Source organism: Chelonia mydas, chromosome 3 (genome assembly GCF_015237465.2).
Source record: "Chelonia mydas isolate rCheMyd1 chromosome 3, rCheMyd1.pri.v2, whole genome shotgun sequence".
NCBI classification, from domain to species: Eukaryota; Metazoa; Chordata; order Testudines; family Cheloniidae; genus Chelonia; species Chelonia mydas.
In genome coordinates this window covers 34,058,909-34,084,026 of record NC_057851.1, presented here as the reverse complement: position 1 = coordinate 34,084,026, position 25,118 = coordinate 34,058,909, and the positions used below count along the sequence as shown (strand labels likewise).

At 42.1% G+C, this 25,118-nt stretch overlaps 2 protein-coding genes and 1 non-coding gene across 13 annotated transcripts in view; all 3 read left to right on the top strand.

Moving 5' to 3' along the window:
- The first annotated feature begins 678 nt into the window (after window positions 1–678).
- Window positions 679–15,841, top strand: RPS7 (ribosomal protein S7). 2 transcript variants are annotated; one of them, XM_037894129.2, is made up of 8 exons: window positions 682–735; window positions 3,956–4,184; window positions 4,892–4,973; window positions 5,409–5,480; window positions 7,994–8,137; window positions 10,257–10,321; window positions 14,521–14,671; window positions 15,725–15,841. In XM_037894129.2, the coding sequence occupies exons 3-8, from the start codon at window positions 4,899–4,901 to the stop codon at window positions 15,800–15,802; spliced, it is 585 nt and encodes a 194-aa protein (XP_037750057.1). In that variant the 5' UTR covers window positions 682–735; window positions 3,956–4,184; window positions 4,892–4,898; the 3' UTR covers window positions 15,803–15,841. The 2 variants fall into 2 exon arrangements, with proteins under 2 accessions (XP_043398230.1, XP_037750057.1); XM_043542295.1 differs by lacking the exon at window positions 3,956–4,184 and having other exon boundaries at window positions 679–735.
- LOC114018443 lies at window positions 15,401–15,612 on the top strand. The gene has a single exon (XR_003563781.1). It is a non-coding gene; the product is annotated as a small nucleolar RNA SNORA73 family (small nucleolar RNA).
- The window catches only part of COLEC11 (collectin subfamily member 11), a 46,876-nt gene continuing 37,529 nt past the window's right edge, over window positions 15,772–25,118 (top strand). For 2 of the 10 annotated variants that reach the window (XM_037894122.2, XM_027818060.3), the window contains exons 1-2: window positions 15,833–21,695; window positions 21,900–21,971. In XM_037894122.2, coding sequence (XP_037750050.1) covers window positions 21,935–21,971 — 37 coding nt within the window. In that variant the 5' untranslated portion in view covers window positions 15,833–21,695; window positions 21,900–21,934. The other 8 variants (XM_037894120.2, XM_037894125.2, XM_037894124.2 and 5 more) reach the window with 8 other exon arrangements.

Here is a 25,118-nt window from a genome sequence, read left to right as displayed (position 1 = left end):
GCTTCTGTGATTCACAAGAGTTCAGCGATTGGACACCAATCTATAATTAATCCATATGCTGCATAAAACAGACACAATTACTATATATATATATATATATATATATATATATATATCACACATGTCCCCTGCAGAGTAAGGACTAAACCTCTGATGCTTAAGCCCTCTACCCTCAGGCTTCTATTACTTGAACTAAAAGAGAACTTTTTTTGTAATAGCAGTAGCTGCTAATGTATTTGCTCAGTAGGCCATCCACTAGTAGTAGAGCTGGTCAGAAATGTTTTAATCTAAAAGTTATTTTAATATAAAAACAGGGAAAATTTAAACTAAAATTTGCACACAGACACACAATAGTTATCCTGTTTCTCCAGAAGCTGCTGTACTAACAGATATAATATTTCTCTCACTCATACCCACAAGGTATGACTCTGCAGAGATTTAAGCACATGTTTAAGTTTACACGCTGTGAGTAGTCCCAGTGAAGTTAATGAGAATAGTCACAGGGCTAAAATCAAGACAAGCACATGTTTATGTCTTTGCAGGATCAGGGCCAAAGTCAGTATATTAAAAGTGGTAATGAGAGAAAACCAGCACATTAAAGAGTTAAGTTTCCTGTGGGGGCACTGTGACTGCAGAACTCTCTGCTATAAATTCAGCCATGTTTTACTACCCCTTTCATTCAAATTCTCTTTAAACTGCACTATTGGGTTCAGTTTGGCCTTGATTTTGCACTAGGTAAGTTTTCAAAATATTTTTTAAAATCTTTTCCTTTCTTAAACTCAAACATACAGGCTATCCCTTCAGTTCTGTCTATTTAATTTTAATGATATTTTATTTATGGTTTTTCTTTTACTTGAAGTCTGGAGAAAGAATAAGGTTTTCATATATCTGAGGGAATGATGCAAACAAAAAGAAAGAAAAATAGGCAGAAAAAAATAGTGAATAAATTTGTTAGTCTCTAAGGTGCCACAAGTACTCCTAGTCTTGAGTTTCTGCCCTTTTAGGGGCTTCCCTCCCCCTTCATACAGATCCATACTAAAATTGATTGTAAATTCTGTTTAGCTAAAATTATTACTGACAACATTTGGTTGGTCAGAGTTGATGGGTGGCGGGGGGGCAGGGAGGATAATCTGTGTTAGATAATGCATTGGCTTGAAGCATGTTTAAACTGAACTTAAAATTTGTTCCCTAGGATGGGTAAAAATATCCCCTTAATAAAGTCTTCAAGAAACTAAATGCATCTTATTTTAAGCCATTCAGGAATTAAATAGTCTCTTACAACCTCAGGACTGTCACTTGGTGTATTGCAGAGTAACTATGCAGGTATACATTTAGTTACTATGATGGCAAGTGTTATATCATTACTGAAATAGTCAAAAACTGAGGAAAAGAAGCCACCATATTTACCTGCTTCTGGGGACACCCTTCTCAGAGATCTTCCAAAAGAAAAGGCTTTCTGGTTTTGAATTTTCAATTTGACAACTAATACACGTCATGGGTGCAATTGCTACCACCATAACACTTAGTCTTTTCTTTAAAAAATTATGTATATACCTTCATACTGGTGGGCTCTGTTTCTTGCATGGAAAATTGTACTACTATATGATCATGGAGAGCTATTCTAGGAGCTCTTAATACCAAAGAAGCATTAGTTTGCTTAGAGGAATAATCATAGGACTGGGGAACTAGAAATAGCGGAGTTATACTCAAGTTTCTATAATTGACTTATTGTAACTTTGAGAAGTCACTTGACTTCCTTGTTCCTTCTCTGTTTTCCTCCTGTAAAATGAGGTATTCAAATATCCCATTTCTGTTGTGAGGACTAAGGGCTCGATTCACAAAAGGATTTAGGTGCCTAAATGCTTTAGGCACTTAAGTCCTAGAACCAGGCCCCACTGGCATTCACAAAGACCCTACTCAGCTGCCATCAAACCCTGTAGGTGTCTAAATTCACTCAGCACCTAAAGTTTTGCAGTACAAGTTCCCTAGGTGCCTGTGTTTCTTCTTCTGAGTATGCGCACTGGAGCACCACAACAGGGATCTAGGTGTCCAAGCTTCAGAGCGTTACATGAACCGTGGGAAGATAGGCAGTCTTTCACCTAACTCGCTGCTGGGGCCCCAAGCTCACTTATAGATGAATGTATGCAGAATGGGGAGACCTTTCCTTTTAACTTTCAGCTCAATGGCTAGTATACTTGGCTGGGATGTGGAAGACCTCTGGTAGACCTCTGGTTCATGTCCCCAGAGAGAGGGAGAGGATTTGAACAGGGGACCTGTAACCCAGGGACTTCTTAGTGTCAACTTGCAGAGGGCACAGGGGTGCGTAAGGGTTACAGGGATCATCTACATAGTTAGCCAAAGAACTTCATGGAAGATGTCTACTGAAAGCCTATATCTTACTGATCATCCTAATACTTGCAAAATGTATGGATAGATAATATATAAGGAGTTATGTGAAATGTTATTAAGGTCTGTGATGGGGCTGGTCATCAAAAGATGAGAAACAGCCTTCTTTCAGGCAAGAGATGTTTATCTATTTGTCTGACTACATGGAAATTGAGTATTGTATGGTTCACAATAGACACCCATTTACAGTCTGAGCCTAATGCTGATGAAGGTATTGTAAATTCCCTTTCTGGAAGTTCTTACAGAAGAATTAAACCAGGAGGAAGGAGCCCTCTTTATAAGATGATGGATTTTTGGACTATAACTGTAGGTACAGGCTATACTCTGCATCCTTTACTGAGGGGACAGGCTAAGAGAATGGCTTGTTTCATGATGATAAAGGGATCACAGCCTACCTGGCTGAAAGGCGTTAGTGAGCAATACTAAGTTCTAGAATGCATATTATAATTTTGTTTTATATGTAGTTAGTTTTCGATACTTCCATCAATATGCTGCTTCTTGAATCTATTAGATATGTTTATAATAAAAACAAGAAGTATATTTAAGCACTGTGTGTGGAGAGGAGTGATGATCTTGAGGTGTAACTGGCAAACTGAGGTGTACTGTTCCTTTGGGAGTAGCAGATCTGTGAGTGTCTAGTGGAACTGGTTTTGTATAGTTTAGATGGATGCTCAGAGTACTCAGGGTAGGGGTGCTGGAACAACTTTTGTAATGGGGCTGCTGAGAGCCATTGAACCAAACTGTAAACCCTGTATGTGATGTAAACCACTTCAAGCTGGGGGGTGTGCCATCACCCCCCCCCCCACCCCTAATTTCAGCATCTATGGCTCAGGGTTTGGTGTGCACCTATTGTTAATCTGTAAAGAGAGCTAGGGCTGACTTCTGGAGGCTTGGAAGGCAGTGGCTTGTGTTGCGGGGGAACTGACCCACAGTAGGCACAGACAAGGAAGGCTGAGAGCAGATAGTAGGGAAGTGCCACACAGCCATGGGTACCATCACACTTTCCAACCTCTCGATGCTCTAACCACTGAGCTATGGGTTATTTTGTTGCGGTGGGGGTCCTTTAGTCTCTCCCTTTGAAGTTGTTCCACTGTGGATTAAATCAAGTCACTGGATGAAAGAGCGACTCTGTAGCTTCATGGATAAAGCACTCATCTGGGAGGTGGGAGACCCAGGATTCAGTTTCCCTGCTCCAATAACTTTTTATATACAATTTATTCACAGTGGAACAGCTGTAACAGAGAACACTGTAGACTAGGAGCATGAAAGGGGCTTGAATTAACATAAAATTATAGAAGAAACTTAAATCTGCTGAAGGGCCAGAAAAAGAACATAGCACAAGAATGGCCCGGCCCTGGCAGCTCCACATGGCCACCTGCAGACAGAAAAGAGGAGCCTTCCACCCATCTTCCACACACCCCTTAACTTGGTAACAATCAGAGGTGCTACTCTAAACCGCACACATGCGCCCTGTGCCACTATAGTGCTATGGCAAGGCGACTGCGCATGCGTCATCCCGCATCCTCTTTTCCACGGCTTCATCCTACAGCCACGCTCGCCTGAGCCGGCTAGGACAACACTAGTCAGCGCCCATGCCAATAGCTGAATTCCCCTCTTCGGCTTCACTCTGGCGGAAGTGGCTCGGGACGCTATAGGCCGGACTGCCCCTCTTCCGGGTTTGGCTTCAGGTCTGTGTGGGCGGGGCGAGTCCTTCCCGGGCAGGGACCTGAGCGGTTCTCGCGAGAGCTCTCCCTCTTCCTAGGCCGGCGCTGAGAGAGGTAGGTGCTGGGGCCGCCGACGCGGAATCGCGTTTTAGCCGCTGTCCCCGCAATACCGCGCCGAGCGGGCACCAGCCCCTCGGCCCGGAGGGGTCGGTTGGGGATGCGTCCGATTAGCGGCCTCCCGCGGCCCGATGGCCGCCCAGGAACCCGGCGCACCCCGCCTGGAGCCAGGGGGCACCCGGCCCCGCGGAGCCTGTCTCCTCCGGGCAGAGCTAAGGCCTCCGTCCGGGCTCGGGGGTCGCGGCTGTGGGGCTTCTGAGCCGGGGCCCCGTGGCCTCTGTCCAGGCGCGGGATCCCTACGGCTTCTCCGTACAGAGGCCGCCCCAGTAAATGATGGGCTCAGCGTGTGGACTCCTGCCGGGCTCTGGCAGCGGGCTCTGGCAGCCCTCTGACCCGCCCCCCCTCGAAGAGGCCGTGGCCTTGCAGCGCGGGGTGGCTTCTGTCAGGAGCCTGATCCCAGAGACTTCTGACTTCTGGGACTCCACTGCTCGCTTTTCCCCATGTGACCGCTTTGAACTGTGCGCGGCTTGTGAAGCTTCTCACCTCTCCTCTTAGGGCTGACACAAAGATGAGTGGCCTAGTGAGACGGATGGAGGGCCTAAATCTCTGCTGTGTCCAACTAACAGAAAGCCCTTGGCTGTGCATTGTGGCTAGTAGTCATGTGTCTGCTGACAATTGAGATGTTTCTGTTCTTTGGGTTGTAGAAAGGCCATGTTCAGTTCTAGCGCGAAGATTGTGAAGCCCAATGGTGAGAAACCAGATGAATTCGAGTCTGGTATTTCCCAGGTATGTTAGTTTAACTCCACTATCCCCTAATAACTTGAACTAATGAAAGCACAGGTATAATCCTAGCTTGATTCAAAACTGAAGTTAAACTGCCTGAATAAGTCTCAGTTTCCTAAGGAATATAGGAATTGCAGATTTTTGCTTCATATTCTGCTTCTGATGGTAGCAAATACCTTATGTTTCAGAGGGAAGTGTAAGAACTAGTCAGTCACGCAGTGAACGATGTATGCATTTTGGGTGGTGAGGGTTAGGGTGTGTGTTCTTGACCCCATGGATCAGTTTATGCTTGGAAACAAATATATACAGACCATTTATAACAGATGATTGATTAGTGTTTAGCAAACTAGTGCATGTACACAAATGCATCAGAAAGTAAAATGATGTAGCTTAAAACTGACAGTAATCAAAATTGTTCTCTCTAATTCTTCTCTGTAGGCTCTCCTGGAGTTGGAGATGAACTCTGACTTAAAAGCTCAGCTGAGAGAGTTGAACATCACAGCAGCTAAGGTAGGTTTCAAAAATCTTGCACCCCATCCGAAAAAGGTGACTGACTTTGTTGCCAACTGACAATTCAGTATGTTGGTATCTATCTTAAATGGATATTAATATGCCATGTGACAAGTGGTCAAAAAGTTTGAATTAAAGATGAATGCAAGATTTCATGGGATTGTCTTGCTGGATACTTAACGGGAGGAGGCAGACATCAAGCTTTGTAACCCTGTTTATTGGAGCTGACTGCTGTAGCTTTTTATTTTTTATTTAAAATACAGTTCTAGTCTTAAAAGTGACTGTAAAAAATGCCATTAGAGCTTCCACAATTCTGACTCCAGATAAACTGATCAAATTTAACAAGTATAAAACCTATTTCTAACTTCCCAGACCAAGTTTGCAGGACTGGATCTGAAAATCCAAATGACTTCTTGCTTGCTTTACTAACCCTGAAGTTGCAATTGCAGAATCTTCATCAATGAAATGCAGACTAGAATTGTCCTGTTTTTATAGAACAGCTCTGGGGTGTCTAACATATGTCTCATAATATTCATATCATTATAAAAAAAAAAAAAATAAACCACCAACTTGGCCTATATAAAATGGGAGTAGATCAAGATACCAGTCTCATATAGTCATAGAGTAAGTGTCAGCTCTTCAGAGTCTAGTTTTAGTCTAGGATGTGATTGTGAAAATGGCATGAGGTCTATATTTAAAACAAAAAATACTTCAGAACAAAATTTGTTCAAATTACAAATTCTTCTGCCAGCCCTGCACAGCAAACCTAAGATTCAAAGGTGATCTTTGTACATAAGCAGTAATAAAGCTTATGCAGGTTCTTTTGTCCCTAATGGTACCTGTGCAAACTTGTTGGGGTCTATACAGGTATTTTGACTGGAATTCAGTAAACAAATCTGAAGATGCAAACTGAATTGTGGACTTTAGGCAAGTGACTGGGGTGTGCACACTGACTTCTGATGGGGCCTGAATCTGTCTCAAGAAGCATGCTCTTGTTAGGTGCAGTACTTGTGCCAAGAGGGCTGTTCCTAATGAGAAGGGCTATTGTTGAACAGATTTTGAAACATTGAGGGACACAATGCATTTAGTAAATCCAACATGGGCCTCCAGTGAGGTGGGTCTCAGAGGGCTCTACCCAAGTGGTTTTTTGGAGCATAGCTCTAAGACAGAGGTGGGGAACTTTTTTTCTATAAGGGGCCATTGACCCACAGAAAAAAATTAGTGCAGGCCACGCACAGGGGTGGGGCCAGAAATGGGGGTTCAGGGTATGGGAGGGGGTGTGGGATCTGGGGTGGGGATGAGGGGTTTGTGGTATAGGAGGGGGCTCTAGGCTGGGGCCAAGGGGTTTGGAGTTCGGAAGTGGGCTCAGGACTGGAGCAGAGGGTTGGGCTGTGGGTGGGGATGTGAGATGCAGACTCTGGGAGGAGGCTGGGGCAGGGAGGTGGGGTGCAGGCTCAGGCTGGGTGGTACTTACCTCAGGAGGCTCCTGGTTGATGGGGCTAAGGCAGGCTCCCTGGCTCCACGCTGCTCTGGGAAGCTACTGGCATGTCCCTAGGCTGAGGTGCGGCCAGGCAGCTCTATGCAGTGTGCGCTTCCTGCGTCCGCAACTCCAATTGGCTGCAGTTCCTAGCCAATGGGAGCTGCAGAGGTGGAGCTTGGGACGCGCAGAGCTTCCCTGAATGCACCTGTGCCTAGGGGCCGCAGGGACATACCAGTCGCTTCCAGGAGAAATTTCCAGATGAAATTAGGCAGGGGACTCGATCCAGCCCCCGGGCTTTAGGTTCCTCACCCCTGCTCTGAAGAGTAATGACCTAGAGTCCCATTCCATGATGTTGGAGGATAAGCTTGTGCCCAGCAGTAAGGCTGGTGAGGGAAGCATCAACTTCCTAGTACTTGATTGCATACTAGGGAGGTAAACCATGCAGGACACAATCATGTTACCATGGTTATAAAATTATTTGCAGGGAGACAAAGTACTATTGAAATAGCAGTGTGGATCTTGGCAAATCAGTAGATGTGACTGACTAACCTACCTTACTATTTGTATGAGGATGTTGCGTGGAAGACAGTTAGTGGAGGGTGTTTAGGCGATCAACACAAACAGGTTGATTTTTATCCTCCATGTACGCCATGGGTAACATTATTTTATTTGAAACTTGATCTCAATACCAGCCCCATGCAATTCTGTTGCACTGGAGACCCATTCAGTCTACGTATTGATGTCTACTTGTGTGAGACTCTCCTGTTTGAAAGGGTCAATGAATCTGAATTGTAATTGCGACAGTCCAATGACATGTAGGGATACTAGCCTAATGGGTGAAAAGGCTATTCATTTCACCCAGCAATTTACAATTGCAACAAAATACATTGCAACAAAGCTTGATGAGAAAACTGCCATTATTATTATGTTTAATGGATTTGGTAAAGTGCTTGCTGTTACTTCAAAGCTGACCTGTGTTCAGGGGATTTAAAATCAAAGGTAACTTAAGTGTATATTTTGTCTTCTGTCTTAGGAAATTGAAGTAGGGGGTGGTAGAAAAGCAATCATAATCTTTGTACCAGTTCCTCAGCTGAAATCTTTCCAGAAGATCCAGGTCCGATTAGTTCGTGAGCTGGAGAAAAAATTCAGCGGCAAGCATGTGGTGTTCATTGCACAGGTAAATAGTTGATTATTTTGTGGTTTATCACTCTGTATGTGGCATATTGGTTCCCTGAACCTGTTGGGGCTGGGACGGTAAATGTATCGAATGTGTGGTTTGTTTGTTTGTTCTTGCTGTAGATCAAATACCTTTCTAGACACTGTCAGTCTGTGGCTGCACATAAGTCTCAACAGCTTGCTTTAAGAAGCACTAGAGAAAAACTGTATAGGATGGCCGAACCATACTCTGAAAAGGAGAAATAACATGTAGCTGGAGTAGAGTCCTAGAAGTAACGAAACTTAAGCAGGAAAAATGTAAGCATAGTATTTTTGCAGACTCTACAGTGAAAGTAGAATAGAAGTAAGCTTTAATACGAACGGTAGGGAGAGGGGGAGTTTTATTTGCTGTCTTTTAAAGTGAAAAGGAAGAAGGGGCAATGCTAGTGAGATCTCACTTCCTTTAATCTTAAACTGAGGGGGATGGGGGGCGGGAGGTTAAGCCAAGAAAAGCTTTTTGAGATGGGAATAGATGGATGGGAAGCCAGCATTAGGAAGAGAGCAAGCCCCTGGAGTTCTTATTACCATGAGGATAACTTTAAATGGATGTATGTGTGTTTTTTTTAATAGTTATGAAGGCTGCACTTCACCTGTGAAGGGAAGAAGAGATCCATTTTTTGTATTGTGGTTTAAAAGGATCAAAATACCTGAATTGAATTCATGTGACTGAGTATATTCTGCACAATGAAATGTCTCTGCTAGTCCTGCACTTTAAACTTTGGGCTCTAGAGCCCAAAGTTTAAACATCAGATGTCTTATATGCGATAGCTCACACCCAGCTTTGTCTTAACACAATAACAAATGTATAACACTGTTAATTATTGAAATCTTTAATGGTATAGAAAGGGTGCCAAATTTGTTTTAAAGGAATATAACAAATCATACTACCGTTCATTGGGTACTTTAGAACATTTGTCTTCAGTGGTAGTGGCTTGGCGATAGCAAGCATGACAGTTCTGGATATTGCATATTGGAGCCAAGGCTCAGAGGGCTTGTCTTCACTATGGTTATAGCGACCTAAGTTATGATACTCCAGCTACATGAATATGATACTCCATCAATGTAGCTTTGGTCAACTTGCCCCAGTGTCACTGCGCTACGTCAATGGGAGACACTGTCCGGTTGACTTCCGTTACTCTTCCTGGAGAGCTGGAGTACTGGGCTCGACCAGAGAGCGCTCTGCTGTCAATTTAGCAGATCTTCGCTATAGCTGCTAAATCAATCCCTGCTGAATTGATTACAGCAGCATCAGTCTCCCCATAGTGAAGACCAACCCTAGAACTCCTGCCTTTCTAGTTAAACAATGAATCTTCTCACAACATAAGATAAGGCTGCCTATGATTAGTTGCACTGGCTTAACTAAAGGGATATTTTATGCTGATTTTTAAACTGTTGTAGACTTCTGTGTGGACATTCTAACTTAGGAATCCATTTAAGCTAAACCAAAATCCCTTAAAACCATTTTAAGCTAAACCAAAGTAACCCACTTTTAAACTAAAATAAGTGTCCATGTGGGGACAGTCTGCACAAGTTTAACAAATGCAGTGTAAATATCCCTTTAGTCAAACTTCTACAACTTCCTCATGTAGACATAGCACAGGTATCCAAAGAACTGACACCAGGAGCAGATGAATAACAATCTCAAGAATAATCTAGCAGCAAATCGTGGTGGGCAAAACCTTCTGCAGTGTTTTTTAGCAACTATTTCTAGAAAAGGACCCCCCACCCCCTGATGTGGGTGAACAGATTATCATGGCTATTAGCTTTGTTAAATACAAACTGTTCTCCCCAAACCTTTCCTTCTTCCCACTGAACATACTTGGCATGAGAATTTGTCAGAGGTTGCAGCAATGCACTACAGAAACTGACTTTATCATAAAGCTCAACTTCTACAATTGGAATGTGGTTTTGGGTATTTCCTGAGCATTCCTTGATGCTGTGTGGAAATAATTGTGGGACTTCTGTAGGAGAATGGTAACCCTTGAAAGAAAGTCATATTTATGACTTCAAATCTGAACATCTCTGATTCTGAGGATATTGACTAAATGTTTCATGAGGCTTGATATCACCTTCTTTCACAGAGAAGGATTTTGCCCAAACCAACAAGGAAAAGCCGTACAAAAAACAAGCAAAAGCGTCCCAGGAGGTAAGTAAATGTTACGCTGCTGAAATGTGTGCCATTTCTCTTATATGACTTGCATGACAGCCATTTTGATCATACGTAAAGGGTCTGAGAAAGATGACAAGACAAATATTCTGGGACACTGGCTCTGCAAAGACTCTTCCTTTCAGCATGTAAAGTTAAGGTACGAATAGTACCCTTTACCATCCCGAACTTCCTTGCATCTTCAATATTCAGATCGCTTCTCTTCAAAATCAATCCCTCATTGTGTTTCAAAAACTTACTACTGTCACTTTCTAATCTTGCAGTTCTAGAATGGCTGTGAGATAGAAGTGAGGACTGTGTTGTACAACAGGGGTCAGCAACCTATGGCATGCAAGCCAATTTTTAATGGCACGCTGCTGTCTGCCGGGGACCCCGGCAGACAGAGGCATGCCATTAAAAATCTGGCCCGGCCTGCTCTTCTCTGCCCACCGCTCTCTCCTTGCAGGGCAGGCAAGCTTCCCCCTCCCCCCACCTCTTCCCCCCAGCATGCTGGGTTCCTGCCCCTCCTTCTCTCCCTCCCTGCAGCCGGTCAGCTGACAGCCCTTGCTACGGAGGGGGAGAGGGAAAAGCATATCCCCTCCAGCCCCCTGGTCAGGGCAGGGGGCTGGGAGCACCTCCACAAACCCAGCCTACACTCCCCAGTCCTCTGCCCTGACTTCTGAACCCTCCTCACACAAACCCAGCCCTCTACCCTCGCCCCTGCACCACCCTTCCCACACCACAGCCCTGACTCCGGCACCCCCCACACATACCCGGCACCCCCATGCCCTGACTTTTGCACCCTCCACATCCCCACCCTGAGCACCAAACGGGAGCTCCTGTGTGCGTGCACCCACCCGCCTCCACATTCCCATCTGCACCCCTCGCACCAAATGGGAGCTGCCTAGGTAAGCGCTCCACACCCAAACCTCCTGCCCCAACCCTGAGCCCCCTCCCTCATTCTAGCTCCTGGCCAGACCCTGCATCCCAACCCCCAGCCTGCTTCTTCACCCCAAGCCCTGTTCTCAGCGCACTCCCACCCTCATCTCAGTGCAGAGAGAGGAAGAGAATGGTAGAACCAGGGAGAAGGTAGGTACCTACTCTATGCGGACAGGGTCGGGACCCTGGCTGGGAGGAGCTGGCGGACGGAACCCCAAACCAGCAATGGGCTGAGCGGCAGCAGGCTGAGCTGCTCAGCCCACTGCTGGTCTGGTGTCCCGGCCACTGGTCCTGCTCAGCCCACTGCCAGTCTGGGGTTCTGGCTGCCAGCCCCTTGCCAGCCAGGGTCCCGTCCGCAGGCCCCGCTCAGCCCACTGCTGGCCTAGGTGAACGGAACCCCAGACTGGCAGAGGGCTCAGCGGGCCAGTGGTGTAAGATCAGCATTTTAATTTAATTTTAAATGAAGCTGCTTAAACATTTTGAAAACCTTGTTTACATACAACAATAGTTTAGTTATATAATATATAGACTTATAGAGAGAGCTTCTAAAAAACGTTAAAATGTAGTATTGGCACGCGAAATCTTAATTTAAAGTGAATAAATGAAGACTCGGCATGCCACTTCTGAAAGGTTGCCAACCCCTGTTCTACAACATTGACTTAGTTGTCAATTCTGAGATTTTTGGTGTATTTCTTGATTTGCCTGATTTCTGGCCTTGCATGGAAACTGGCAGTACATTCCAAATGTAGTACGCATTTTCCCAATCTTTCCATCTACATCCAGCACTCTTCTTTTTCCAGTAGTAGCTAGCAAAATATTTGCTAGCAGCAATTACAAATAACTGACTTCTCTTTTTCTGGTCTGCCCAGCCACTGTCTTAAGATTGCCTCATTGTTTTCCAAGATGCCCACAATGTGTGTAAACTGAGTAACTTAAGTGGCTTGGGTTGGGTTCCCCTCCCTCCTCCCAATAACTTGTTCGTCTGTTGTAATGCTAGCCTTGGAACAGATGAACATCTAGGGAATGGACGCTAACTCTTCATCTGTACTGCAGAGAATTCAGCCCAGGAATTACGTTCTAGCTAAATTCCCTCTAGGCTGCATGGTTGTGCAGTAGGCTATCAAGGGCTGAGCAGGCAAGAAGAGGCGTCTCTCCCCAGGCTGCAGCCATGAGAGAGGGCTTGGGGGAGGGCTTGGGGAAGTCCTTTCTCTCCCTGGGGCAACCTGCACCCCAGCCAGAGCCCTCACTCCCCAGCCCTGAGCCCGTCCCACACTCTGAACTCCTCAGCCCCACCCCTGCCACACATCACCTCCATATTGGTGCACATAACTAAATTCATTCCGCACATGGATGTAAAAAACTAGAGGGAACACTGCATGCTAGCGTTAATTAGGCAAGGTAAAATTATAAAATTTGAATGGTGATTCACAGTGTGTGTGCTGAGGGATATACATACAACATACCCTTACATTTTGCCCCAAGAGATTTGATTTTTATTTGTGTAATTTTTGGATAGACTCACTTTTGTAGTTTGTTTGCTACCTGGGTGGGTGGGGAAGGAAGCTAGGCTTGCATGGGAAGCTGTGATCTAGGAGGTAATTTTTTTATTATTTTTTTACTCTGACTTGGGGTAGAGCTAAATTCTAAAGGAAAAAATAGTGTCCTTGGCACTATAAGTTCAAATTTAAGCAACAGTTTGCTTCTGTTAAACATTTTTCTCTAACTAGTTGGTCTGACTGAAATTGTGGACTACTGTCTACATTCACTGAGTGATTTGCACTTGGTATTGGTTTTATTCTGGGATGCAGTCAATTTCACTGTAATTGTAATGTCAAGGATAATATTTAATTCTGTGTGTTTTTGTTTTTGTTTTGTGTGGTTTTTTTTTTTTTTTTGGAACATATGTAAATTGGCATTCAAAGAACTTCATAGGGCACTTACAGGAATTTTTGTGGTCTAAGATGTAGAAAACTCTATCTGACGCTGCAGCAATAGGGCTGTATGGGGGAAACTTGCATTATAATTCCCTTAAATTGCAAACACTGTTCTATGGAACCTGCTAGATGAGAGTCTGTGTTCCATTACAGAATCATCTCTAACACTGCAAGAAGTGGGGCATTGGAGGGGAATAACCCAATATTTTTGCTTAAATGTCAGGTTGATTCATCCTAACCTAATGCAGTAAATACACTCTTAAAAGTAGAAAGAACGAGGAGTACTTGTGGCACCTTAGAGACGAACAAATTTATTTGAGCGTTAGCTTTCGTGGGCTAAAGCCCACTTCATCAGATGCATGCAGTGGAAAATACAGTAGGAAGGTGTGTGTGTATATGTATGTGTGTGTGTGTATATATATATATATATATATATATATATATATATATATATATATACACAGAGAACATGAAAAAATGGGGGTTATCATACTCTTAAGAGTTGGTATGGCAACCCCCATTTTTTTGTGTGTGTATATATATATATATATATATATAATTTTACCTACTGTATTTTCCACTGCATGCATCTGATGAAGTGAGCTTTAGCCCATGAAAGCTTATGCTCCAATAAATTTGTTAGTCTCCAAGGTGCCACAAGTACTTCTCATTCTTTCTGCTGATACAGACTAACACGGCTACCACTCTGAACTCTTAAAAGTAGTATCCCTCAAATTTTTCATTTGAGGAAGTATTACACTTACAGGTGGCACTATTAACTTGTGTAAATACAACTTGCTTACACTGAATAGTGAAGCATTGATAGAAATAGTGTAGTCTCAAATATCGCTTTCACTACAAACTACTCAGTTTTATTTTGTACTGCCATGTCCCTGGCTCCTGGAATAGCTGCTGAGATGAATTGTGGCATGGTCACAACTAACTTTTTGATATGGTGGAGTACGGAATTCATGTTTACTGTTTATTTACCAGCCCATACATTCCTTTGTCCCGAGAATTATGGTAGTATCTCTTTGGCAGATTATAGGGGAAGTATGTTTTTATAGTCGTCAGACTAAACTTGCCAACCCCTTGAAGGTTTAATTCAGGGGTTCTCAAACTGGGCGTTGGGACCCCTGGGGGGGGGGGGTCACAAGCCACCCCAAACCCCACTGTGCATCCAGAATTTATAATGGTGTTAAATATATAAAAAAGTGTTTTTAATTTATAAGGGGGGTGGCACTCAGAGGCTTGCTATGTGAAAGGGATCACGAGTACAAAAGTTTGAGAACCACTGGTTTAATTCATGAAAATATTGTATTTCAGCCGTACACTTACTGCAGTGCATGATGCCATTCTCGAAGATCTGGTCTTCCCTAGTGAAATTGTGGGCAAGAGAATCCGCGTGAAACTAGACGGCAGCAGACTCATAAAGGTCCATTTGGACAAAGCGCAACAGAATAATGTTGAACACAAGGTAAGGAACTAACTTTATACTCTTCTCTGTAACACAGGAGTTGTGATGACTCATAGTTGAGTGTAAAACTCAAAACTGTGGCAGTGGCAAGAGTGAGAACTCTGCCCTGATCTTTAATTACATTTTGGACTAAGGAGATGCTAAGAGAAGTTTTGAAATCAAGCTTTAGTTTGACTGCACTTGGCTGCTTTACACTCTGCTTTTGGTTAACTAATTTGTGGTGACCTTTTGCCTACTTGCTCCCTCTTAGTATGAGTGGTAGAAGATGGGTTTCTTATTTATAATGAAACACTGGATCTTCAAAGCCAATGTACCAGCTACATTATGGGGTAGGGGCCCCCACATATCTCTGTTACTCCGCTTCAGCTGCCTTGTGGATTGAATAGCTCTGAAAGTCTGTTCTGCTGGCAAATCTATATGATTGATGGGTTGAGTCTTAATGTTCTACAGAACATTATCACCTCCCAAATAAAGAATTCTGGGAAGTAATCTCAATATGGAAGAATTGTCATCAATTTAGTATTTCACTTAGTCTAATTTTTCAGGAAATGTGGCTTCATTAGTGCTGGTACATAACATAAAACTTGTTCAGAATGAGGTGGGAAGCCTATCATTTCCTGTTGATATAGGATTTCTTAGCAGTACCTTAAGAAACTAGCCAAATCAAACTTGGAATAAAATGAGTTTTGAATGCTGGACTGAATCAGTTCCTGAATGCATCTGTCATCTTCAACATAGTCATCCGTTGAGGTTACTTATGGGTCTGTCCAACTGGTATATGGGAGTATAGCCCTAAGTGCAATGATGTACAATCCCCTTGTGCAGTGTGGAAGAGCAAGCCTGTCCCTGGTTCTAGAGCTGATGAGGGCAGCATCCTTTATATTCCTATAACTTCTCAGTCTCTAGACAATTACTGAGGAGAAACCGTGCAGGGTGCAACTTGAAACATAATATATAAAATTATTATGTCTGAACTATACAGCAGAACATGCAGCTTTTAGAAAAGTTATTGAAAGTAAACTAATGCTTTTATACTTGACTTTTTCTTTCCAGGTGGAAACATTTTCTGGTGTCTACAAGAAGCTCACTGGCAAAGATGTTATTTTTGAGTTCCCAGAATTCCAGCTGTAAAGTGCAAGAATGACTGAATAAACAGTTTAATTGTTCATATCTTAAGCAATTTCATTAAACTAAACACTTTATAAAAGCACACTACAGAAGGAGGAAGTAGCTGACGTAGGTAACTGGTAATAGCTTGGCTATGGAACCTTCTAGTTGAACTGAGTTGCATTTATTAAAGTAGGTAAGAACTCATGTCACCAGAACCTAATGGTAACTAGGTAAGAGACTTCAGTTTCTAGTGGACATGTCCATATCCTAAATCACACAGAAAGCCTTGGTAGGGAAGTACACTAAACAGGTCTAAATAATACCTTCTCCGAGGATGAATTGGTCTGGCAAGGTAGCATATGGAAACTTCAACTCATGAGTTTTCCATTTATTTTAGAAACTCAGGTAGAATGGAAATTGACAGTTCCCAAGGTTGGTGGGAACATTAATCTACATAATAAATACTTGGCTTTAGATATGACAGCCTCGTATGGGGCGGAGGCAGACAAAATTCCACTTGCTTATGGAACACAATTCTTAAACACCTATTTCAAAGGTCACAAGGCTGAAATTTAAGCATTGTTCTTCCCTGCAGGTTAAGCTGTTTTGCTTTGTTATAAATTGTAGACTACTACTAATGGGAGAACATAGAACTACAATGCAGGTTTTGTCAGTCCACAGGTTCTAGCTGTATTCTTGCAAGTCTGTAGGATATCAAAATAGATAAATATAGTTTTCTAGTTGCTTCAGAGCTGGAGGGTTGTGCTACACGCTGAGAGGTGGTCAGTGGGATTTGTTTGAAGTGGTGTGGGGAAGCCTACATTGTTTACCTCAACAGCTTGAGACATTGCCAATACTTCTGAAAGACAGATGGGGCGCCTATGAAATGGGTGACTTTTAAAAGTCCACAAGCAAGTCCAAGGCATAGGGTGACACTCCAAGTATGTAAACAATAACTTGTCTTCCTGTGGGATGAGGATGGACAGTTGAAGTCACTGGGAATCTGAGTTCTTAGCTAAGCAAGACTTCACTAAATATTAGGGCTGTCAAGAAATTTAAAAAAAAATTAATCATGATGAATTGCATGATTAAACAATAATAGAATAGCATTTATTTAAATATTTTTGGTTTTCTGAATTTTAAAATACATAGATTTCAGTTACAACACAGAATACAAAGACTAACAAATTTATTAGAGCATAAGCTTTCGTGGGCTACAGCCCATTTCATCGGATGCACAGAATGGAACATATAGGAAGAAGATTATACGCATACAGATAAGTTGGAAGTTACCATACAAACTGTGAGAGGCTAATTAAGATGAGCTATTATCAGCAGGAGAAAAAAACTTTTGTAGTGATAATCAAGATGGCCCATTTAGACAGTTAACAAGAAGGTGTGAGAATACTTAACTTAAGGAAATAGATTCAATATGTGTAATGACCCAGCCACTCCCAGTCTCTATTCAAACCCAAGTTAATGGTATCTAGTTTGCATACTAATTCAAGCTTAGCGGTTTCTCATTGGAGTCTGTTTTTGAAGCTTTTCTCTTGCAAAATTGCCACCCTTAAATCTTTCACTGAGTGGCCAGAGAGGTTGAAGTGTTCTTCTACCGGTTTTTGAATGTTATGATTCCTGATGTCAGATTTGTGTCCATTTATTCTTTTGCGTATTCTTTTAGTATTAATCCAATCCCTTTTTTCATTTCATTCACTAAGATGATTAGTGACATCTAATGAAATGTTTTGGGTTTCAAATTTTATGCTCCAATTAAGTTAATAGAGGACAGGAGCCCTAACATGGTCTGAAGCAGTCTGCAGACTCACAACAACATCCCTGCATTGGCTCATATTGGGAAGGCTTTTTGCAGCCTAGATACTTCAGAATCTAGCTTCCATTATTAATAAAAACAAATGTCCTGAAGGCCACAAATACAAGCAGGTTGAATTTGGTTTCTGAGCCATATGCTGGACAGCCTTGCTTCAAGGATCAAGAATAGCACCTCTCTCCTGCTTCCTTATTGCATCTCTAGAGCACTGGTTTGCAGCCTTTTTTCATGGGTGGGCCACTAAAACATTTAAAATGGAGGTGTGGACCCCTTTGGAAATCTTAGACCTAGCTTGCCTAGTGTGCTAGAGTTTGGTCAGACACTTGCCCGACTATTGAGGCTGATATTTGGGAAGGCGGTGTGTTCACAGGCAGTCCATTAATGGAGATCTCTGGGATCAAAATTGCTGCTTTTGAGTCAGTAACCCTTTGCAATCTCTCATCAGCTGGTAGTCTGTCTACTCATTAAGGTGGAGTGGGTTGAGTGTGGGGGGAGATCTTGACTCTTACAGAAAACTTGTGACAGAGCAACATGTTCAGAAATTAGTACATCTAAGTATTGTGCAGTTCAGATGTGCAGGCCTATCTCACAGCATTCTAGTTGCCCGCTAGTACTGTAATGTCTGAGCATCTCACAATTTCTGAACTCTTTATCTCCCCATTCTCCTGTGAGATAGGGAAGTGCTATTATCCCTTGTGCTTAAGTGACTTGCCCAAGGATACATGGGAGGCCTTGCTCTTACTAAATCGTAGGCTAGTGCCCGAACTACGTCCTTCTTCATTTTAGGAGGCTTGCAGAATGTTGGAGCTGTATTAAAATTTTATAAACTGTTTGCAAATAATTGATTATATTAGGTTTAAAAACTGGCACAATCCCACTCTAATGAAATCCCAGTAGACTAGGTTGTCCTTAGCTGTAACATGCTGAGCAGGTAAGGACTCTGCCCCCTTCTTGGCCCCACTGCCTTAATTGCACCTTTGGTCACAAGTTGAATAAACAGGATTCATGCAAGTGGCTCTCATGCTGAGCAAGGGGGTAGAGCTGTAGCTCTGACATGTCTCCCTTAGCCCCTCTTGCAATGATTACTAGAATTGGACAGATGGGACAGAGGAATAAGTAGCACCCTGAAAATTGCTGCAGTAACTTCCACTACACTGTCACAGAGTAAGAGGGGAAGAATTGACACTCAAACTTTATCTCCTGGTAAGCTGCTCCCTACGCAGAGTTGAGCCTAATGGCTTCATCTAGCCATTGTTTGGGTTTGTGGACTCTCCTGTGACCAAGAAGAGGAAAGTTTCTTACTGGAAGATTTCCTTCCTCACAGCACACAGATTCACAGATCCACGCCACCCTATTAATTACTGCAATCAAGTGTTTCTCTTTTATGGGCTTTGCAACAAGTTGCTATAGTCACAGTTAAATGATAAATTTACTGTTTAGCCAGCAAGCGTTCTCAACTCTGGACAATATTGCACTGGCAAGCTCTTCAGGAGGAAGCACGTCCCTCTGTGTCTCTGACTCAGATTTGATTGCTCTCCAGAGCAGCAAGGGAGAGACTGTGGGTATGTCTGCGCAGCAGTTGTGCAGGTGCTTCCCAGCACGGGTAGACAGACACGTGTTAGCTCTGCTTGAGCTAGTGTGCTAAAAATAGCAATGTGCTGGTGGTGACTTGGGCTAGCCACCTCAATATGCATTTGGGGTCACATGGGATCGTACCTGGGTGACTAGACTGAGCTGCCCCTGTGGCCACGCTGCTATTTTTAGTGAGATCTGCCTGAGCTATCAGTCGTGTCTGTATAATCATGCTGGGAAGCTGCTGTGTTGACCTATCCTAAGGGCAAGATTTATAAATATTGAGGTGCCTAAAGTTGCAGATTGACTATTCACCTATCTGCAGCTGTAAGCACCTAAATACCTTTATAAGTCTGGCCTTAAAACTCAGTGGCTGTTACATTAACCTTTTCCTCCTGATATTTCCCATGTTTGTAGATCCATGTTGGTAGCAATGGTGGGAATACTAATGTAGATCAGCTTTGTTTGTTTCCCATCGTAAAATGGGGATGATAATACTTATCCCACAGGTGTATTAATGCTTATGAAATGTTCTAAGATCCTCAGAGGGTAGGGCCTACAAAAGTGATAGGTGGTATTATTACTATTTATCCCCAGATTTTTCTTGGTCCTTAATAACCCTCTACCTGCTATTGTCTATTTCTCGTGTTGCCATTCTTGTCTATTACAGTGCCCTCCTATCTGCTTCATGCAGGGCCAAAGTGTGTTTAGATACCGGCCCAAATAAAAAGTGGCATAGATTTGAACAGCCACAGGGTGAGCACAAGAAGGTACATTCTCTTTCTGAATGGCCCAAAGGGCAGGGATTCTGCACTGGCTGCACCACCAGTGAGCTGTTGCACAGGAGGGCAGGATCCCAGAGCTGCTGCCTCTCTTCCCTGCCCCTTTGTGGGGTGCTGAGTGCCCACAGAAGAATAGAGGGAACAGTTGCTACTCTCAGAAGTACTGGAATTGTATTTGTGGTGATCTCACCATGGCCATCATGGTTAAAACTGTTTGATTTATTATTTTAAATAGTTTAAGGTTGTTGATGGGTTTTGGTCCTTTGGCAGAACTTTCTCCATAGGGTCTGATCCTGCACTCCATTGACTTCAGTGGGAGTTGTTTCAACTGGGTTAAGATCGCCCTCAGTTTTTTTCTATTATTTCTTTAAGAAGTGGGTTTAGGGATCAATCCTTTATTCCATGTGCAGGGTGAACTCCCAGTGGTTTTGGGGGAAAGCACCTTCCAGCTTTCAAGTGTTTTTGTTCGATTATTTTTTCTTATTTCCTGCTAGGAAATCTGCCCTTACCTCTCTGTTAGAGAAACTATTTCTTTCTCCTTAAATGAACCAAAGTCATTAGTGGTTTCTCTTTATTTTTTTCCCTTTCCTTGGGAAAAAAGCACTCAGGAATGCGTTCTCATTACAGTGCCTGGTCTTCCCCTTAGCACTCTTCAATTTATTTATTCTTCTTTTATTCAACCTTTCTATATTCTTATTTACTTGTAAATCACTTAATGTTTAATATCTCCTTTGCTGCTAACTTCCTTCAAAGATTTTTAATTCCCTTTATACTTCCCTTCTTGTCCCTCCAAGTTGTGTTTATGTAGAGAGATTTAAATATGTATGTAAATATATGTTACATTGCTGTTGTAACATGATCTTCAAGGACTTGGACTGAATTCATTTTGCTGCATTCTTTGTAAAACAGTTTCCTTAACATTCCATTGACAGCACTTGCTATAAGGGCCCAATTCTGTGTGATGCTAATTGCCCCTTTTATTGTCACTGAAGTCAGTGGCACTTCATATGTAAGTAAAGGTAAATAGGATTGGACCCTTAATTTGACATTGTGGCCTTTCTACATTTACATTAGTATGTCCCCTCTCTTTGAGCTTTTGCACTGACATAATTTTACCATCATCTAGTCAAGTTTTAATCTCTCTAATAATTATTGAAAAATAATAAAAAAAAGTGGGTTGTTTGCCAGGTTCCAGCCTAACGTGGAAATGAAATGGCCAAGAGATTAAACCATGAGGATCTACATTTATAATGGAAAAAGCTGTTCAGACTTCTAACTCTAGCTGTGCTGTTGATATTTCTGTAAGAAACTTTACACTGCAAGTTACCAACAAATGCATGAGTCCTTTATTAGAGACTAGTTAATTGTTAGTATAATGTGGGCCACAGTTGTTGGTTGTGGTGACAAAAAGGTTTTTTTAACGAATCTGCCTTTGCGCATCCAAATGGCTCCCTAAGGGCTTTGTTAGTGATACTGACTGTACAAAAATGCACACGGGGCTTAATCCTGAGCTGTGCTAAGCATGAGCTTGACACAGCTTGTGCAGGGGTAGTGGAAAGGGAGGCAAAGGTGTCTAAGTCACCTTTTATGTCCTCCTTGACAACCAGGGCCAAGATCAGTCAGAATGCAATGGACTTATCTCTGATGCTTGTCCGTCCCTGATGTGTCGCCTGTGAGGGTAGGAGAGCCAGCAACAATGACTTCAGGACACCTGAGGATTCCCATTGGCAAGGTGACTCTTTGGCTATTCCTTCAGGACCGGGGGGAATCTGATGCTTGAAGTATGTATGAATTACTTCTCTCGGCACTGAAGTGCCATTATATACCAAAGGGTTAAAGTGTGACAACTGTTTAAGTGTGAACAGCAACAACATAGTAGACCAATTCAGAAATTATACTGTAGAATTTCTGAATGTCTGTTCTTCTCCTTCAACAGGCATGGAACTTCCCTTTGTCAATGGGTAATTCCATATGGGTGAAGAAAACAGGCTTGGAAGAGACCAGCCAGGTGGAGAATTGAGTATTTACGTTATTGTGCAGTGTGTGGAGTTTCTGCTCTTTAAACAGTGGCATGCTTTACTCCAGAAGTGAAAAATACTTTAGCCAGTTGCAAAAATAAGGGAAATTGAGGTAGGCAAAGAATGTATTAATTACATACATTGGAATTTGAGTAGGACCCTTGACTCACCATCTTTTGAATATCAGCTGCTGAAATTCAATGCAGGAAAAGTTGTGCTCTGGTGGGAATGTGTGTGTGTGTTTAGTTGGATCTAAATGGTTACAAAGGGGTTCTCTGCTAGTGAGGGGGAGGGACAGTGAGAGTGCATTCCCAAAAAAGTACATTCCCAAAATAAGCAGCTTACATCATAGACCTCTTCAGTTTTCCCACACTTCTTTCCTAATTATTGTCCTGCAGGACAGCTGATCTATTTCAAACAGGAAGTTGTTTACAGATAACACTTGCAACTGTTCTGTCTGATTTGTTGAACTGTCCAAAAGCAAAAGACAACATCTTTTCAAATTAAAAACTGTCAGATTTCTGTAAACAGCAGCATGAGGGTCATCTGTGCAATTTCCCTGCAGGCAGAGTGTGCTCTGCAGTCCCCATTTTCTCAGCAATCATAAGGTAGGAGAGACTTTTGCGGTTTTACTGGTTAGAAGCATGTAAGGAGGAAAAAGTCTGGATGTACGATAGAGACTGGACATGTGAGTGGAAACATTCAAAGTATGTCTGACAACTGGTGTGGGTTAGCTGCAGGATAAGAAACAAAAGCTTGATGTACTGTATTCTGAGAGATAATGTGGACCTTACTGCTTGCAAAAGCCTGATTTAACTGAAAAAATCCCTGTTTAACTTGGGATTTGTAACAGTGTCAAAGATACTTCAGAGCAAGAGAAAGTGAATTAAAATAAGATTTTTAATTTTTTTTGTTTTTAACTACTGAAATTGAAATGTATTAACTTTTTATAGCCACTGGTTCTGATTTTAGTAATTTCAGTATAGCATGTTTGGTTAGAACACACATGATTTAATTGCCAGAGTGGCAAGAGAGAACTGGCTGTGATTCTTCATAACATGATCAATATAGCCATTTAAGACTAGAAATGTGAAACACATTTCTCAGTCTCTCTATCTGTTCTGGGGCACCAGAATGTCTTCATCTATTACGAATGATGAGTTTATAATATAGCCCCCAAAGCAAAGGATACAGGACATGTGGCAATGGTGTCATACTGAAGTAGACTGTAGAGAAGCGGTGTCCAATAGAAATTCGATGCTAGCCACACTTGTGGCTTTGAATTTTAGTTATTAGCTACATTATAAAAATGCCACATGCATTAGCCACAATTCAATAGCCTATTAGCCACATGTGGCTAGTGGCGAACGTATTGGACACTGCTGCTCTAGAGGATCCGATAATGACAGAATACACCAATGGCTAGTAAAGGGGTAACTCTAGAGATTGAGTCAAGGACAACTAGGACTGGGATTAGTGGTATATTGGATAAAGGGAAACTTTATTAAAATTAAAGGTTCATATATATGCAGCTTATAGATGTGGATATTGTCTGTGAGGTTTGGGAGGGGAAACGTTTCTTACAAAATTGCGTGTCTAATTAGAGAAGTGAAATGCACCACTTTTTATTTTTCACTTCTCATACAAAGAAATAAAAGAAACTCCTGAGATTAAATTATTACAAATTACTAGTCACTAGTTACTCTGAAAATGTGGCTGAAAGATAATAGCAATTTTTCCACTCTCAGCAGTTGATTTTTGGAGTATTTTGGTGTTAGCTATTTCATATTTACAAGCATGCTCATTTAAAGCAGTAAAGATATTGGAGGATGTAAACCTGTAAGCCAACCATTGATTTAAAGAAAAGATCATTGATGTCATTTTTATGAATCAAATTCTCAGTCCTTCTATGATATCACTTACTAAAAATGCCTGTAAAATTTTGATCAAGCTACCTAAATGTCTATTCTTAAAAAGGTATTGCATTTTAGTTTTAATGCTTTGAAATCCAGCTGATTTTGATTAGAACTGAAACAGATACCAGGCGAAAAGATGATATTGTGGCTCTGATTCTGTGAATATTTTCTTCCATAATCCTTTCATTTATAGTAACCTCAGGGATTACTTGTAAGCTTCTGGGGCAGAGACTGACTTTACTGTGTTTATTCAGCGTGTGACATAATGCAGTGCTGATGTTGGTTAGGGTCTCTAGACACTGCTGTAATACAAATAAGAAATTTAAAAAAATGTTTCTGACAAGAAGTGGGTGGCTTTTGTTTGTGGGGTTTTTTACGTTGAATGTGTCCCTTTAAGAATGTTCGATTGTCTTTAGATAATTCACCCTAGATGTGAACATCTGCCAACATAGAATCACCTAAAAATAGCATGTTCTGTATCACTAACACTTTTCATAGGAGTATGTAAGTCATAATCCAAATTCATAGCCAAACCTGTGACTTTGCCTGATGACCAATACAGAACTGCATTGTGGAAGCAGCAGAGTCCAATCGCATAACTTGTAGTGGGGCTACCATGTTGAAACCTCTCTAAGTGATTTCACATAGCTTTAAAAACTTCATTTTTACTCTACATTAGGATTGCTCAAAAGTTTTCAGTTTAAACTTTTTTTGGACAGAAAATTGGGTTTTTGACACAACTTTTTTTGTAAAGTGTCTTTTCTGTGGAAAATTTTGCTAGTTTTCTTTTTAATCAAAATATTTCAGCCAAAACCCAAAAGTATTTTGGCTAAAAATGGAAGTTGTGGTTTGCTGCAAGTCCCCATTCTTCTCTATGGGCTGGGATCCCTAGCTGCACTACATCTCCTACACTACTTCACCCTTTTGCAGAGGTAAACCTGTGCATTATAGGAGATGTAGTCCAGCTGGTGACCTTGGCCCACAGAAGAGAGTGGGGACATGAGCATACTACAACTCCTCGGAGGCATTACACCTCTTGATTTTGGCCAAAAACTTTCAGTTTTGCCAAAAACTCAACATTTCATATGGAAATCTTCCACAAAAATATTTTTTTCCATTTTTTGGTCAAATTTCTGTGGGGGAACAATACTCTGTTTTACTCTCCCACCCACCCTTTACCAGCCCTGAAAAAACCCAGAAAATTAGCCCAATTCTAGTCAT